Here is a 14,738-nt window from a genome sequence, read left to right as displayed (position 1 = left end):
TCCCTTACGTTCATTAATCAGCTTCCAGTGATTCTTCAGTTAGCCAGATCTTATGACGTCCTCTCAGGATGTGGATGACGAACTGACTATCGTCTAGAAAAGAAGATTTTCAATGATGGCCCCATGCTTACCAACATTCTCAGTTTGACTATTTAGAGCTGTCCGATGAACGATAGTTGATGGTTTTCCAACTGTAGAATGTAGCCGATGTCAGCGTGGCTCCTGTCATGCACCGCCAGCAAATAGTCAATCTGATTGCTCATAAGTTGTCAAAAGTTCTCAATTAGTTCAAAGCGCAACTAACCTAATGGCAACCTGTCAACGACGAGGTGGTAGAAGCTGCAAAAATCCACAAATTTCCCACCATTATCGTTGCGATCGCCAAGATGTATTTCCCCATCCCAAGTTCGAGCAAGGTGATGCCAGAGTTCATTTTTGCCTTTAGATCACTCATCATGATTACAATGTCAACATCTCTCTCATCTCTCTCCTGAACTGGCTTTTGCTGTTCGTAGAAAGCCTCTTCCTACTCTACATCAGAAGCCTCTCTTAGTGCATACTACTGCATATTTCTCATTCTGGACGGGGATTTCCCAACCAGTATTTTGTTCTATCCTAAGCCATTGTTAAGAAAGGAGGAGGGAGGGATAGCTGTGGCCTGAATGGCTGAGTTACGCCTGAGCGTCTCAGCTGAATAGAGTATCACGAATTATGTAGTCAGACTTGTAACATAGTTGTGTGAACTCTGGCACGTTTTGAACCACCTGAAGCAGCTATCACCGATGCCATCCCTGGATAGGGTTTCGCGATGGGCCGACAACCTATCCAGGTAAAAACTACTCCGTGTCAAGAAACCTGGAAAATTTGGTTCAGATAAACGTCTAACAGACTATTCTTTCTGATCTTAGAGTGTATACTCCCTGAACAACCTAGGGGCCGTCAAGGAAAAGGATATAAGGCAAACCGGCACCTGTGTGCATTGATGTGCCCTATTGACGGTGATCGCATGCAGGTAGTGAGTGATAATTTTATGGATGTTTAGGCTGTAAAGCCGCCCATCCACGGTCAGGCAAACTAGTTTTTCATTCGATCACCGACCTCTTGAATAGTTCAAACTGACTGGCCAGCCTATTGCGCATGTTCATCGCTGGTAAACAGTTTTTATAAAGGCTCATTGGAACACATGGTGGTGTCCGGCTTACTGGTACGTGGATGGTGTTTTCAGTCCAACAGGCGGCCGGTTGGACTGTGAACTCTTCAAGCGTGACTGACAAGCCTGCTTGACCGTCGATGGCCGGCTTTATTCCTGGTTGGCAGGTCAGTTCTTTGTTAATGTTCGGTAGCAAGGGGTAGATATGTTTTTCACAAACCTCTCTTTGAAAGGAGAGTGTGAGGACGAACCTCGTCTCGTTCTTAGCGGGAGACACTTTGGTAGCTTCATAGTCCTCCGTATTGTTAAGGGGATGTAGCCCTTCATTTATCCTTTCTTTTTTAAGAGAGATATGTTTGGTTTTTTTCATATGGATTTATAGCATAATAATGGTTAGTATTTTGATTTTTTAGGGAGTTCTTGTAAGGCCTGTGTACAACATTATTTGATTATTGTTACGGTGAGGGACGGTTGGTTAGTTGTCTTCGATTTTCCTAGGAATCTAGTGCGGAGCGTCATCTTCAATGTTAGTTACTAAAATTGAGGGACTATTTATCGTCGGCTGCTCGGTTGAGTAGCGACTTCGAGGGAAAGTACAGCTTGACATTTTATAATTACAATGGTGTTTTCGCTTTCTAAATTGAAGCGTGGACATCGCAAATGTTAACAAGCTTTTTGAAAAGGATCAAGTTCGTGCAAGCTCAATTAAATTCATCGCGGAATGATGGCATAAACAAGACCATCACCTTTCACATTTTTCCTCGTTAATATGCCTCTCATGGTTACTTTAAGCACTGATTTGAACTTCATTTTCAGATGACGTCAATTTCAAAATGGGATCTTCTGCTCAACAAGAAAAACGATATATCACCAGAAACTTTTTACAGAAGAGACATATGCTAATTGAACTTTTCCAATAAATCTTATCATTTTCCACCGGAGAGGAATTTTAAAAAGGAAAGGCTTCTTAATTATAAAATTGACAATGGAAAAAAGCAATTATGTCGTATAATGCAAATTAATACCTCAAAAATATATTTGACGTGAGTAAAGTCTCTCTGCTGCGAACTATGAATGAATGCATCTGCGAGAAAAGCGATAGTATCCGTTGTAATAAATCACATTGGAAGTCTCTTTTTAAGGTATTGTTCGTACAAAATCGGTTCAGTACCTATCTGTCTTTTTTTAAGGAGGCGGAAATCTTCAAAAGACTCTGGCATGGGTACGTAGCGGGATTTTTACCCACTAAAACCACTCTCGACTCTCTCCTACCCGTTTGTAACCACGCCTTCCTCACTTCTTCTGCTTTCCGCAGTTTATCCTGGATTGTCGCGATCATGGAGTTCCCATCCCAATCCTTCTGGCAAGCTAGCATTCTTCCGACAAAATTTACTGGTGATAGCACTTCACCAAGAGTTTCCTCTAGGTTCCTCCTTTCTTCCCCGAACCTAGGACCTTGGAAGAATATGTGCCCTGGGTCCTCTGAGACCCCATCGCAGTTTGGAGAATCAGGCGAGATCTCCAGTTTAAATCTGTATAGGTATTGACAATATCGTTCATCGCTCGTAAGAAGCTTGCAAGTATGCCCAGGTCCTCCTACTGGGAATTATCCTTGCCAGATTCGTATTCGTGGTGGATGCTTTTTCGCAAGTATATTCTATTTGCTGCTTAAAATGGAGTTTTCCGTCTATCATCACCTCCAAGTATTTGATGGCCGGCTTGGAAGTTATGATACATTTCCCGATTCTAATGCAGACGTAATTTCTCTTTCGGCGCTTAGTGATGAGGACCGCTTCCGTCTTTTCCTCCGCCAATGCTAATCCAGCACTCTCTAACCAAGTTTTAACAACACTGATTGCTGCGCTTGACTGCAATGCAGCGTCCTCAAGATGCTTTACGATCACAATCAGTACTATATCGTCAGCGTAACCCGGGAGGTTAATTAGGTGGGTAGGTGGGAACACCAATCGTCGCTAGAGAGTTTCGTATAAGGTTCCAATTGGCCGAGTTGAATGCATTCCTCATATCCAGGGTCACCACCACACAATATTTGCTGGTACAACCCCTTCCGTAAATCGCGTTTTCGGCCAAGTTAGTAACAATTTTGATGGCATCACTGATTGATCTGGCTTTTCGGAATCCATACTGCCGATCTGAAAGGCCTCCTTGGCTCTCGACGACCGGGAGTAATCCATTATAAATTAGTCGCTCCAAGGTTTTCCCTATAGTGTTTAGAAGACATATGAGTCAGTTCCCCTGGAGGTTTGTGTGTGAGTTTAAGGAACTAGCACCAGCTTCTGTCATTTCCATGGTGCAGGGAAGATACCCTCGAACATGTACACTTCGAGCAACTCTGCGCTATCACCATTGGACCTCGCTTCTCGTGTCGCGAACAAGATCGTGCTTTTCGTCCGCCTCGGCCATTGCATAGCCAATCGTTAGGAGTTTACAGCCAGCCCCGCGGAGATGGTGTGGGGAGAGAATCTGCGTCTCCCCGCCGACCCAGGGTTAACCGACTCCGGAATGCTGTGCCTACTCAAAAACAGGGTTTCGAAGTTGTGGCCGGTTCCACATTCCCGACACACGACCACGGATGTAGACGCTCAGGAACCTTGAGACGTGCTTACAGGTCCTCATAAGGGGAGGCCGCTGCACTTACCATTTGAGGGCCCCATTATGGTCGTGGAGTGATGGGAGCGCTCCTTCAACCTCGACATCCAGGGATAAGCCTAAATGGGTCTCCTTGTCGAGACTGAAGGCCTTCGCCGAACCGGAAGACGCTCCAAAAAGCGTCTGCGAAGCATCAGGTTTGCCCGGTAATCTCATTGGCGAGATCACGGTTCCTCTGCTGAATACGTGCGGTTTCAGCTGGGGGCGCGGTGATGGAGCGGAGACAGGAATCACCGACTGCATTGCTCGTAGTGAGCATACATTCGCCAACGCACTGAACTGTCGCCGACACATCCGGCGGACTGGAACGGGGCCGGCGCGTTGCAATTTCATTTTCTTCTTTTTCCGACCGCCGAAAAGTGCGGGCGCCGGGTTCAGTTCTTTCTGTCCAGAGTGCTGCCCCATAGGTAACCATTGGCCTTACTATTGCAGAGTATATCCAAAGTAGTATCTTCGGGCTGCAGCCCCATTTTTCTCCTGCTATGGACCTACACGTCATCAGAGCTATTGTAGCTTTCCGACAAGTGTTCCCGACATGCGTTTTCCAGAGTAATTTTTGGTCTAGCTTAATTCCCAAATATTTGACCTTTGTTTCTCGTTTCACCTTCATGTCATGTAACCTTATCGCGTTCAGGTGATTAAGTTTACGTTTCTTAGTGAATGGCACTATGGTGGATTTGGCTGCATTGATACTCAGTCCCACCTTCCTGCACTAGTAACTCTTAGTCCAGTTTGGTTTGATCACATCATCATCAATGGCGCAACAACCGGTATCCGGTCTAGGCCTACCTTAATAAGGAACTCCAGACATCCCGGTGTTGCGCCGCGGTCTACCAACACGATATTTCTAAAAGCTGTCTGGCGTCCTGATTTACGCCATCGCTCCATTTCAGGCAGGGTCTGCATCGTCTTTCTTTCCTTCCATAGATTTTCCGGGCTGGATCATCCTCTTCCATACGATTAATTACGTGCCTCGCCTCCCGCAATCTGTTGAGCCGGATTTTATCCATAACCTGACGGTCATGGTATCGCTCATAGATTTCGTTGTTATGTAGGCTACGGAATCGTCCATCCTCATTTAGGGGGCCAAAAATTTTTAGGAGGATTCTTCTCTAGAACGCGGCTAATTGTTCGCAATTTTTCTTGCTAAGAACCCAAGTTTCCGAGGAATACATGAGGACTGCAAGATCATAGTCTTGTACAGTAAGAGCCTTGACTCTATGGTGAGCCGTTTTGAGAGAAACAGTTTTTGTAAGCTGAAATAGGCTCTGTTGGCTGCCAACAATCGTGCGCGGATTTCTATCATATAGGGTATCCTCATATTTGCCCCTACAGATTAGAACAATCTCGTCCGCGTAACCCTGGACCTGTATTACAGTATTTGTTAGCACGTCCAGGAGTTACCCTAGTTTCTGAGCATACCTCCTTTGCTAGTTTCCAAATCCTCTGGGGTGTCTGGCAGAATGTTGTTGCCTGCCGCCGTAGAGTAGGACCCTCTCTTGTAATTCTCCTCATTTTCGGTAAATATCCTATCTTCCTTCTTCAAACAGACAGAGGATATTGGCCCGTCTTTGGCTACAACCTTGTAAAGCCTGATTGCTTCTGTGTACCCGGTTTGTTTTGCCCGGTTGAAGAGTTTTCGTACCTCTGTTCTCATTCTGGTTAGTTTCGTGTTCCACCATGGCACATCCCTTGATGATTTAACTGTCTCATCCGGAGAGTTGTCCTCACGTGCTTCAATGACGACTGCGTTGAGGTTTCCCACCAGTGTTTCTAGTTTCAGTTTGTTCGTGATGTCAGCGCTCCCTTGAAGGTAAGCCATGTTGTTATTCAGATGCGTTGCATAGGATCCCAATCCATTCTCCTGGGAGTCCTTATTATTCTTTTTATTTCGGAGTTGGCCTTAGTGTCGAGTCTGACTATTTTGTGATCAGACATAAAGGGATTAGACATTAGAGCGTTTCCTAGAGTTATGCCTTGTACCTCCTGTCTAGTGTTGGTCACAAATTTTCGAGTGTTCCCTATGTTGTATATTTCTAACTACCGCACCTCACCTCTTCGAATGGTGTCGGTGCTTCGCCAGACTTCGTGATGGGCGTTGGCATCTCGGCCGAGGAGAGGTGGTAACGCCCGCTTCTCAAAGCACTTCTCCAGTTTAGCGACTAGCTCCAGTGGAACCCGGATGTCGTCTACTGGGAAGTATCCCGATGCCACGACTCTCTCTTGAGTGCTCCTCCTGGTTTCCAATGAGACTTGGATAGCCACAAGGCCACCGCTCAAGAACTCTGAAAGACATATGTATTCTAAATTAAGCTTAAGAATCATGCAAGTTCTTGGTTTTTCACAAGAGGAATTGCAAATTACTTTATGCTTCCTCCTGGCATACCGCGAATTTGCTCCCGTTGCACCTAGGCCCCTGAGCCAGCACTATTGCAATATTCTCCTTGGAACTTGCATTGCGATTATCGCAGAAGCAACTTTCACATGGTGGATGTTTATTTGAGCTATTTTAGTGCTGCAATTGGCTCTGTTATTGTTTGGAGCTCTTCTCCACTGTCGCAATATCGCCCTCCTCCTCCGGCATGGCGCTTTTCTGAGCGTTGCTGTCCACCCTATGCCCTAGTCCTAGGTCTCCGTCATCCAGCTTCTGCTCTTCACTGGACAGCAGGTCTACTTCCCTGGCTGATCCTGTCCTTTCCGTCTCTATGGTTTTCGAGAGTTCTTCGGGGACTTCGGAATGCTTTTCACCCCTCCGAGGTGTCTTTCCTAGGCGTTTCCCTGTCCACGTGCACAGGTATGTTGCCAAATCGATAGCTGATATGGCAACTCCGACTTTTGATTGTCTCCAGGGATCGGTCATTTATTTCTATTGTGAGGAATCTACCCTTGCCCTCCACCTTGCTTCTGAGGACTCTCCATAATCGCGTATGGAGATCCTCATTCTGAGCGATGAGATCCTCCGTTGCTACTGTTGCGGCTTTCGGGAGAAAAATTGTTGTCACCATGTCTGCTCCTGGTATATAATCCCCAGCAGATGTTGACAGTTCTGCTTCTTCCAAGCCTGGCAATTTAGGGACAATGGTCCTAAGCTACTCTGTAGTGTCTTCCGTCGCGCAGTCCACTAGTATATGACCTGGTCGAAAGCATATCCCGGCGAACATGAGTTTCTCAATCCATCTCTTGCACATCTGCCTGACGACATGGTCTTCGATAGTTTCCTGCTCTCCATGAGTGAGTATTTGCTAAGGAAACATTTTAGGCAGTATGTCTACTCGAATGCCCTTGGGAACTTGCCCGGATTTTCTCTCCTCTTGGGTTCAGGTTTAGATATTTTTTGAGCATTCTCTTCATGCGGGCTAATCTCCGCCGTTGCTCACTTTTTTGGCTTCGATAAAGATATCCTATATATCCTGAGCCTTCTTAAGGGCCTCTTCTTGTTTCGGGCCTTCTTTCAGACCTGTCTTTGGTTGCTGTCCTCGCAGTATACAAATGTTGACCTTGGATCCACTGTTTGACTTCCCAAATTCTCCCTTCATGCGTGTAATCATCTGGCTGTCAGTATTTCGTAGAATGTATCTACTCCTGGTTAACCAGTTTGTGGGCGATACGGGGTACCACTTGTTTGGTTGTAGTTTTTTGGTTTCAATACGGGTGCTCAATTGATTCCCACGAGCATGGATGTTAGGAGGTCTGCCCTGCCATAGTCCCCTTAGCACGGTAAAGTCAAACCTACTCACTGAGGCGGCCAGATATTAGTGAGGTTCCGTTCGAATATAGTTACTTACTCCCGACTCTAAACTATCCAATGGGCGCGGCTCGCATGAGACTCTGAATTGGGGGAGGTGTTTTTCGACTCCCCAGTCTAGATCCGTAGCGTTTTGTTAATAGTAGGGTCACCTTGCATAGGGTATGGCTACCACTACTCACTAACGATCTTAGGCTTAGCCCCTGGAAAGCCACATATCGCCCTAGATGAGAGACATCTCACCCTCATAGGGAGATAGGTTGGCTTCAGGGAGCTATATTCCGCGTTAGTTTATCCTGAAGTGCATTGCTTGACCCCCTCCTTAATGGTAAATCAATCGATACTTCGAGGGAATACAGCATATGTAGGAAAATGCAATGAAATACACTTTGAAAACGACAATCTATTCCTGAAAGCTAAAAGCTTCCTCGTCCTGATTATTATTTCCCGGAAAAATGAAAATATATTGCTTCCTGTTTTATTTTCCCATACAGAAACCATTTTCCCTATGTAAATATTCCTTTCTAGTCGACATCCTGCCATTTCTAAATTTATTTTCCCCGCAGCTATTGGCATGTAAAACCCAATTAGGTTCACTCTGTATAGTCAAACTGCAACGGATGCTGTAAGGATGTGGGTGAATGTTTGTCAGGGACCGGTTAAACTTCATTCGTTTTTAGTGTGTTGTTACCAGAGATAGTGGTTTTTTAATTGAATAGAAATCCCTATAAAAAACCATTAGGAATTAATTGAATGCCAACCTCCAACTAATTCCTCCACAGAGGGACTCGGGGCTGAAAGAAATGTCTGTGCCAGTGAAATTGGAATCTTGAAAAAACAATCAGGCGTGCTTTTGGTGGACGTTCCAGAAAGGACTAAAGATGAAAGAGGATGCCGTCCGTGATCGAGTATTCCGGAACGAGTGGCATGAAGCTGTGTTGAACTGAAATTGATTTGAGAGCGATTGTTGGTGGATGAAGTGTTAAGAAAGCCTACATGCGATGCATTCCTCACTGAAATATCACGGAGGCCACAATGCATCCACATAAATTACAAAGCGTCCTGAAAAGCCGTCCTAGACACAGCATATTTCCACGGCCAGAGAATTCGCCGTTCAGCTATGTTATTCCCTCTGCTAACGATGAAGTAATTTTTATGACTGAATGTCTCGGAAAATTCAATTTTCAGCGTTGGTAAAATAAATTATCACTTACACAAGAGGATAATCTATAAGGTTCCTTTCAAGCCATCATAATATGCTTTGGAGGACTGCGCCGAGAAATGTGGAAGCCACTGGCACTTGGGGGAAGTATGATATAAATTTCGTCGGGAAAGCATCCACAAGCCCATTAGAGATAAGTAAAACATCTAAATTGGTACTTATGGAACGTGGGGTGACACATAAAGGACGTTTTTCGTGTCTACTCTATTGCCTATACTAAACCGAATAATCGCATTGCTTGAGGTTACTCGGTAGATAGGCGTAGGGAAAAACATGGGAAGAACTAGGGCCGGGCGCGTTCCTAGAAAAAAATAGATAAATGTCTTATTTACCGCAGGCAATGCGACCATTTTTTGGTGGTTTCTTTCTTTTTGCTGGTCCTTGTTGGTAGGTTGAGCAGGTGAGGGAGGTCGGAGAGGATAATGGTCCGTGAATGTATGGGTACAGACTGTACCACAATTCCCAAGAGTAATCTTTTGGAGTAAGTACCTTTCGAAACGGTTTGTTTTGGTTCGGTATCCTTTTGAAGCGCGTTTTGTTTGACTTGCAATCTGAGTTTTCCTCAGATTAAATAAGAAGCTCTCCCGCATTGATTATCAAACAATCACGACTCTGCCTACTCATTAAAACTGGGATTAAAAATCTACAAAATTCGATCCATCCTCTCCCGGATTTCACCACGTTCTTCCTTATTACGTACACATGCCTCCGTCGGAGTTCAATACAGTTATTGAATGAATAATGTCCTGTGTAATGATCCTAGGCACTAAATTCCAAGGTCAAATTTTATGGTATATTGAAAGGGACTCGAGCCTTAATTTTAGTGCAGCAGAATTTAAGAGGCCCCAAGAATGGGAAGTGGATAAGAAACAAGGACTTGTAAGAAAAAGGATATTTTCCAGAAGGCAGGCGGTTAAAATTTCGTCGCGGAAATTTAATTTCACTTGACGATAATAGGATACGACTCTCGCTATTAGGCTGACTATGGTACGGGTTGAAATATGGATGGGATATTCATAAGCCTGTGTCCTTATATATAAAAGGAAAATAGGCTTGTGTGTGAAGATAATAATTGAAAATTCGTGTTTTAATGATTTTTGAATAAGGTGCTTGGGTTCAAGATGAAAGTTATTTATTGTCTATTGAAGTTAGAATCTGAAGACGTCCAGCAGCGATTTTAAGGGGGGGGGGGATTTTTTATTACTTTCGCAAGGATTCGAGTAAGATGGAAATTATTGATGGTTACTTGATTATTAAAGTGTAAATATAGAATGATGGAGGAATGGCGCTTTCATGAAAGGAAAGTTCACAAAATGGTAAATTTTAAACACCCATTTATGTGCTGCCACATTATTAATGAATAAAGGTGCCATTGCTATCCGTTAAATGGCATCACATTGAGATAATTCTGGTAGGACATGGTTTGAAGAATTCTAAGTTTTTCATTAAAGAGGCAGAAGGTACAAATAGATGTCCTGAAATCATCGGTTATTGTTCGAATTCAATTGGAAATTAGAAATCGGAATGAAGGCCTGTTTTCGCCCCGGGATCCTGGGGTGTAAGTATACAAAACTCTTTCAAAGTTCATATATTGGTTTAAAATCTCCCTGCATTTGCGCCACTGGATCTGGAGAGCGACCATGGGACGTTACTTAAACGGTGGCCTAAGAACGTAGGCGTTGTTTTGGTGCCACAAACTCCTAACACCGTGACAACTGTTATGAGAGCAGGGAAAGGAAAGCAACTCCTCCACCCTGCAGCTTGAAATCATTCTGAGGTCCCTAAAGAATGATTTACCCAGTGTCCGTAGCCTGATTCTAGCTAGAGTTGGGCAATCTTCTCCGCAGCTTCGGCAATGCGAATTGTAGGGTATGCTGGACCTGGCGACATGGTCCCCTGTGGTGAGTGGGGGACATCGTCGTAATCCTGTAGGCATATGCTCGCTTCTGGCACCGAAGTTCTCGTGATCGGGTTTTGTTATATGCGGGCCAAAGTTTCTTTGACTTGGCACGTCATCTGAAGTTCGCAGTTGTTAAGTACCGTGAGTAGATTCTGCATTTGACAGTCGCCAACGAGACATCGACTGTGCTCGCCGAAGAGACTTCCATGAGCAGAGGCCCGTCTAGCCAATCCGTTAGGCTGCTCATTCCCTCTTTATGTTCCTACGACCGGGAATCCAGAGGAGCGCGATCTTGCGCATGCCGCCCAGACTGTTCAGCGTGTTTCCGCACTGCCCCACCACCCTGGAGGATGTCATCGCTGAGTACAAGGCCTAAATGGCCGTTTGGCTGTCGGTAAGAATGGCTATGATGGGCTTGGGAAGCGGATCATTCCTCAGCCATCGACAGGCTTCCAGCATTGCCAGTACTCTTGTTTGGAATACACTGGTGAATTCCGAGACACCATATACTCTGTGTGAATTCGAGAAAACGCCCACACCGACTCCACAGACCACCTTTGATCCATCGGTAAAGAATACTGTGTCATAACCTTGTAACACGCCGCCGGTCTTCCACTTTGCCCTGGTTGGAAAGTACACAGCAAAGCTTTTCGTGAAGTTCAGCTTGCGTGTGGCGTAGTCCATGGGGAATTCCCAGATTTCCCGAAGTATTTCATCTAGGATGTTACAATCGCCGTAGGGCTTCGCTGTCCATTATCCGGGCTCACGTAGTCTGACAACACTGTACGCTACAATGTATTTGATATGGAGGTCAAGCGGGAGGAGATGCAGGAGTGCATTGAGAGCATCTGCTGGGCGGGATTGTAGAACCTCGGTAGCACCTGCACAAGCGGTTCTTTGAATCCTATTAAGCTTCGATTTATTGCACTTTTTGTTCAAAGCCTACCACCATACAATAGAGTCGTACATTAGGATTGGACATCCAGAGAACCATCCTCGGCCGGAGACCTCATTTCTTTGCAAAGGTTTTCTTAGAGACTTGAAACGCTATACAGGCCTTCTTAGCCGTGTGGCTATAAACTTCTCTATTTTGGTAGCCCACACACTCAATATGGCGGACACCCATGACCTCATCTTCCTATATTTTATAGTGGGAACAGTAAAACGTCACTGATTGCAAAACCGTTACCTATGAGACCATCGCATTTCAACATCGGCCATTGATTGCCGTCTTGTGAATTAAGCCACCGATAAAACAGTGTGAAGAGTGAAAGGAGAAGAAAGAAGAAATGATCTCACTTACGCGATTACGAACCATTACGAATGTCGAAGAATCGTGGAACTAAATGAAAGACTCTCGACAATAAAACACTGGCCAATTGGCAAATTTTGAAGAAAGCCAACCGGGAAGTAAAGAAAGCAGTCGCTGTCACCCGGGCGGACCATTAAAATCTTTACGATGAACTGGACTCTCGGGATGGCGAGAGAGATCTGTATCGACTTGCCAAAAGCCGTAACTACACACACATTACATCGAACACTTCTGTTGCGTTAATGACAAGAAGACAAGAACTGTACTTTGCTTACCAACCGTCAAGCCGCAACGGATAGATGGCGAGAATACTTCGAGCAGATTTCAACTGAAGAATTTGCTCATGCTCCACTTCCACAATCATTGCCGACATTTGCAGCAGTTCCATCTGTCAGCGCAATTGGTGCTCTGAGCTGGCGGGGAGGAAGATGAGGCGGCAATCCTGTCGGCTGAACCAAAACCAAGTGGCCGAGGAGAACTTCCACGTGGTGGCACTGGGAAACGCTGCATCGCATTGGCTTGCCGGCCGTAATGCAGTAGGCGAATGCTCCAAGGCCTAATTAGGGGGATCAGACCCTAGTCTGCACGGGGACTCATCTGAAGTGGCTTCGATCACGAAACCTTACCAGGGGTATACTGGTACCATGGGAACCTTATATGCACTCTTATACTTCGGGAGGATTCCTGTCGTACATGAGTACAGCTCGGTTGTTTGCGGTTAGCCCCCTAGCGGGGCTTCATGGGGGCTGTTGGTGTTGCTCAAGGGAGAAGAGACCTTCGGGCCTCAGCGTGATGTTGCGTTTCAATACGGGTGCCGTACTCCTTAGTTCGGTAGAGATTTAGGTAGGTCTTGCATTCACCAGTATGAATGCTAAGCCATGCACTTGGTATAGACTGGTACCGTTGTTGCTTGTCTGAGCGGGCTTCTGATTTTGGTCACAAAATCAATCCGTGTCTGAAGAGGATTGTAGGATTAAGTTTCCACGACAGGTACCTACGTTAAACACCAAAGGGCTTAACTGTCAGCGCAACCGAAGTCGAGGAGGCAATAAAACGAATGAAATCGGGGAGAGCCACAAGACCTGACGACATCGCATCTGAGCTCTAGAAAACGAAGAGCTGGGGCCCAACACTCTGGTTCAGTGAATTCTTTAATCGGGTTATTCAAGAAGGAAGAACACCATCTGGCTGGCAAGACGGTATCACTTTTCCAATATGGAAAAAGAAAGGTGGTCCAGCAGAATGTTCAAATTACCGTCCGATCCGGTTAATTTTCCATACCATGAAGATTTCTGAACGCATTCTTGACAACCGTATTCGTGAAATCGTTGAAATATCCATGAACCAAGCCGGATTTGTCAAAAACTGCGGAACTACTGACGCAATACATGTTGCGCGGTTACTCATAGAGAAACTCCTTGAGAAGCATCGCCCTCTTTACATTGCATTTCTGGATCTGGAGAAAGCGTTTGACCGTGTACCACACGAACTCATCTGGCATGCTCTGCGACAACACTTAGTATCAGAAGAACTCGTGTGCTGGGTTCAATTGCTCTACCACGATCCGAAAAGTAAAGTTTGAAGTATGGCGAGTATATCAAAACCGTTTCGTGTTTCTGTTGGTGCTAATCATTGAATTGTTCTCTCACTATTCCTTTTTGTTGGGGTTACGGACGTCCAACGTCCAGCGCCCCATACACTATACAGCAAAAATTATCTCGAGCAATTTGTCCAAAAATGGAAGGATCGCTCCATGATGCCACACGGTCTCAGATTGAATCTGAATAAAACAAAATTTTTGACGACCACTCCCCTTGAAACAGGTACAATCATAGTCAGCGGCAGTAACCTGCCTAGAACTGAGCGATTCAAATACCTCGGGTCAACGCTATCAGCCAATGGGGAAGGGTGTAATGAAATTGCGTTCCACAACTGGTGTTCTTTGTGATCGACGTATCAACGAACGACTCAAATCTAAAATTTAACGCAATGTCGTCCGTCCGTCGTTCTCTAGGGTTCTGAGTGTTGGCTGATTATAAAAGACAATGGCGTCTTGCGGTAATGGAGACGAATATGTTGCGTTTGACTAGTGGCGTGACACGTTTTGATTACATTCAAAATGAGGATATCCGCGATCAATATGGCGGGGAGAGGCTTCTTCGATGGTATGGTCACGTAATTTGCGCTATCGAGAATTCACTAGCCAAGATTGGTCTGAACATCGAAGTCGATTCGTTTTAAGAGAAGAGGTAAGAAACCGTAAAGCCGCGATCGCTTGCTTTTATCGAAGTCGATGGTAAACGACCAAAAGGAACGCCGAAACAGCGGTGGCTTGATACGCTGGATGGGGATTTAAAAGCTTCGAGATTGCACCCAGATCAGGCATTCGATAGAGCCAAATGGCGAAATCGACCACGACGAGCCAACCGCGCTTGTGAACGGGACAAAGGCTGAAGAAAAAGAAGACTTACTTCTGGGGTCCCTGAAAGGTTTGGAGACTTTTATGGCGAAATTTGAACTGAAAAGTATCCAACTATGATCTGAGAAGAATCTCTGGTTAGACACTTTCCAGTTCTCCACCCTAAGAATCCCATTTTCGGTTAGTAGGGTGTTATCTAGGACCTTCCCTTAACCGTCACAGCTCTGCGAGCTGGGAAAAATGGAAGGTTGGTGTGTTGCCTCTGTTACACACCGATCGATTTCTGTTAATAATGAAATCAAAGAATGATTCACCTGTCT

General features: G+C 45.2%; 1 protein-coding gene across 1 annotated transcript in view; it reads left to right on the top strand.

Moving 5' to 3' along the window:
* Positions 1-9,209: 9,209 nt before the first annotated feature.
* Positions 9,210-14,738, top strand: part of LOC119650915 (pickpocket protein 19-like) — a 29,788-nt gene continuing 24,259 nt past the window's right edge. The window contains exon 1 of the mRNA XM_038054140.1: positions 9,210-9,268. Within this exon, the coding sequence (XP_037910068.1) occupies positions 9,210-9,268 (59 nt within the window). The remainder of the gene's footprint in view (positions 9,269-14,738) is intronic.

Source organism: Hermetia illucens, chromosome 3, assembly GCF_905115235.1.
Source record: "Hermetia illucens chromosome 3, iHerIll2.2.curated.20191125, whole genome shotgun sequence".
In the NCBI taxonomy this organism is placed as follows: domain Eukaryota; kingdom Metazoa; phylum Arthropoda; class Insecta; order Diptera; family Stratiomyidae; genus Hermetia; species Hermetia illucens.
The sequence above is the reverse complement of the archived record's forward strand: the minus strand, read 5'-3'. Positions and strand labels throughout refer to the sequence as shown.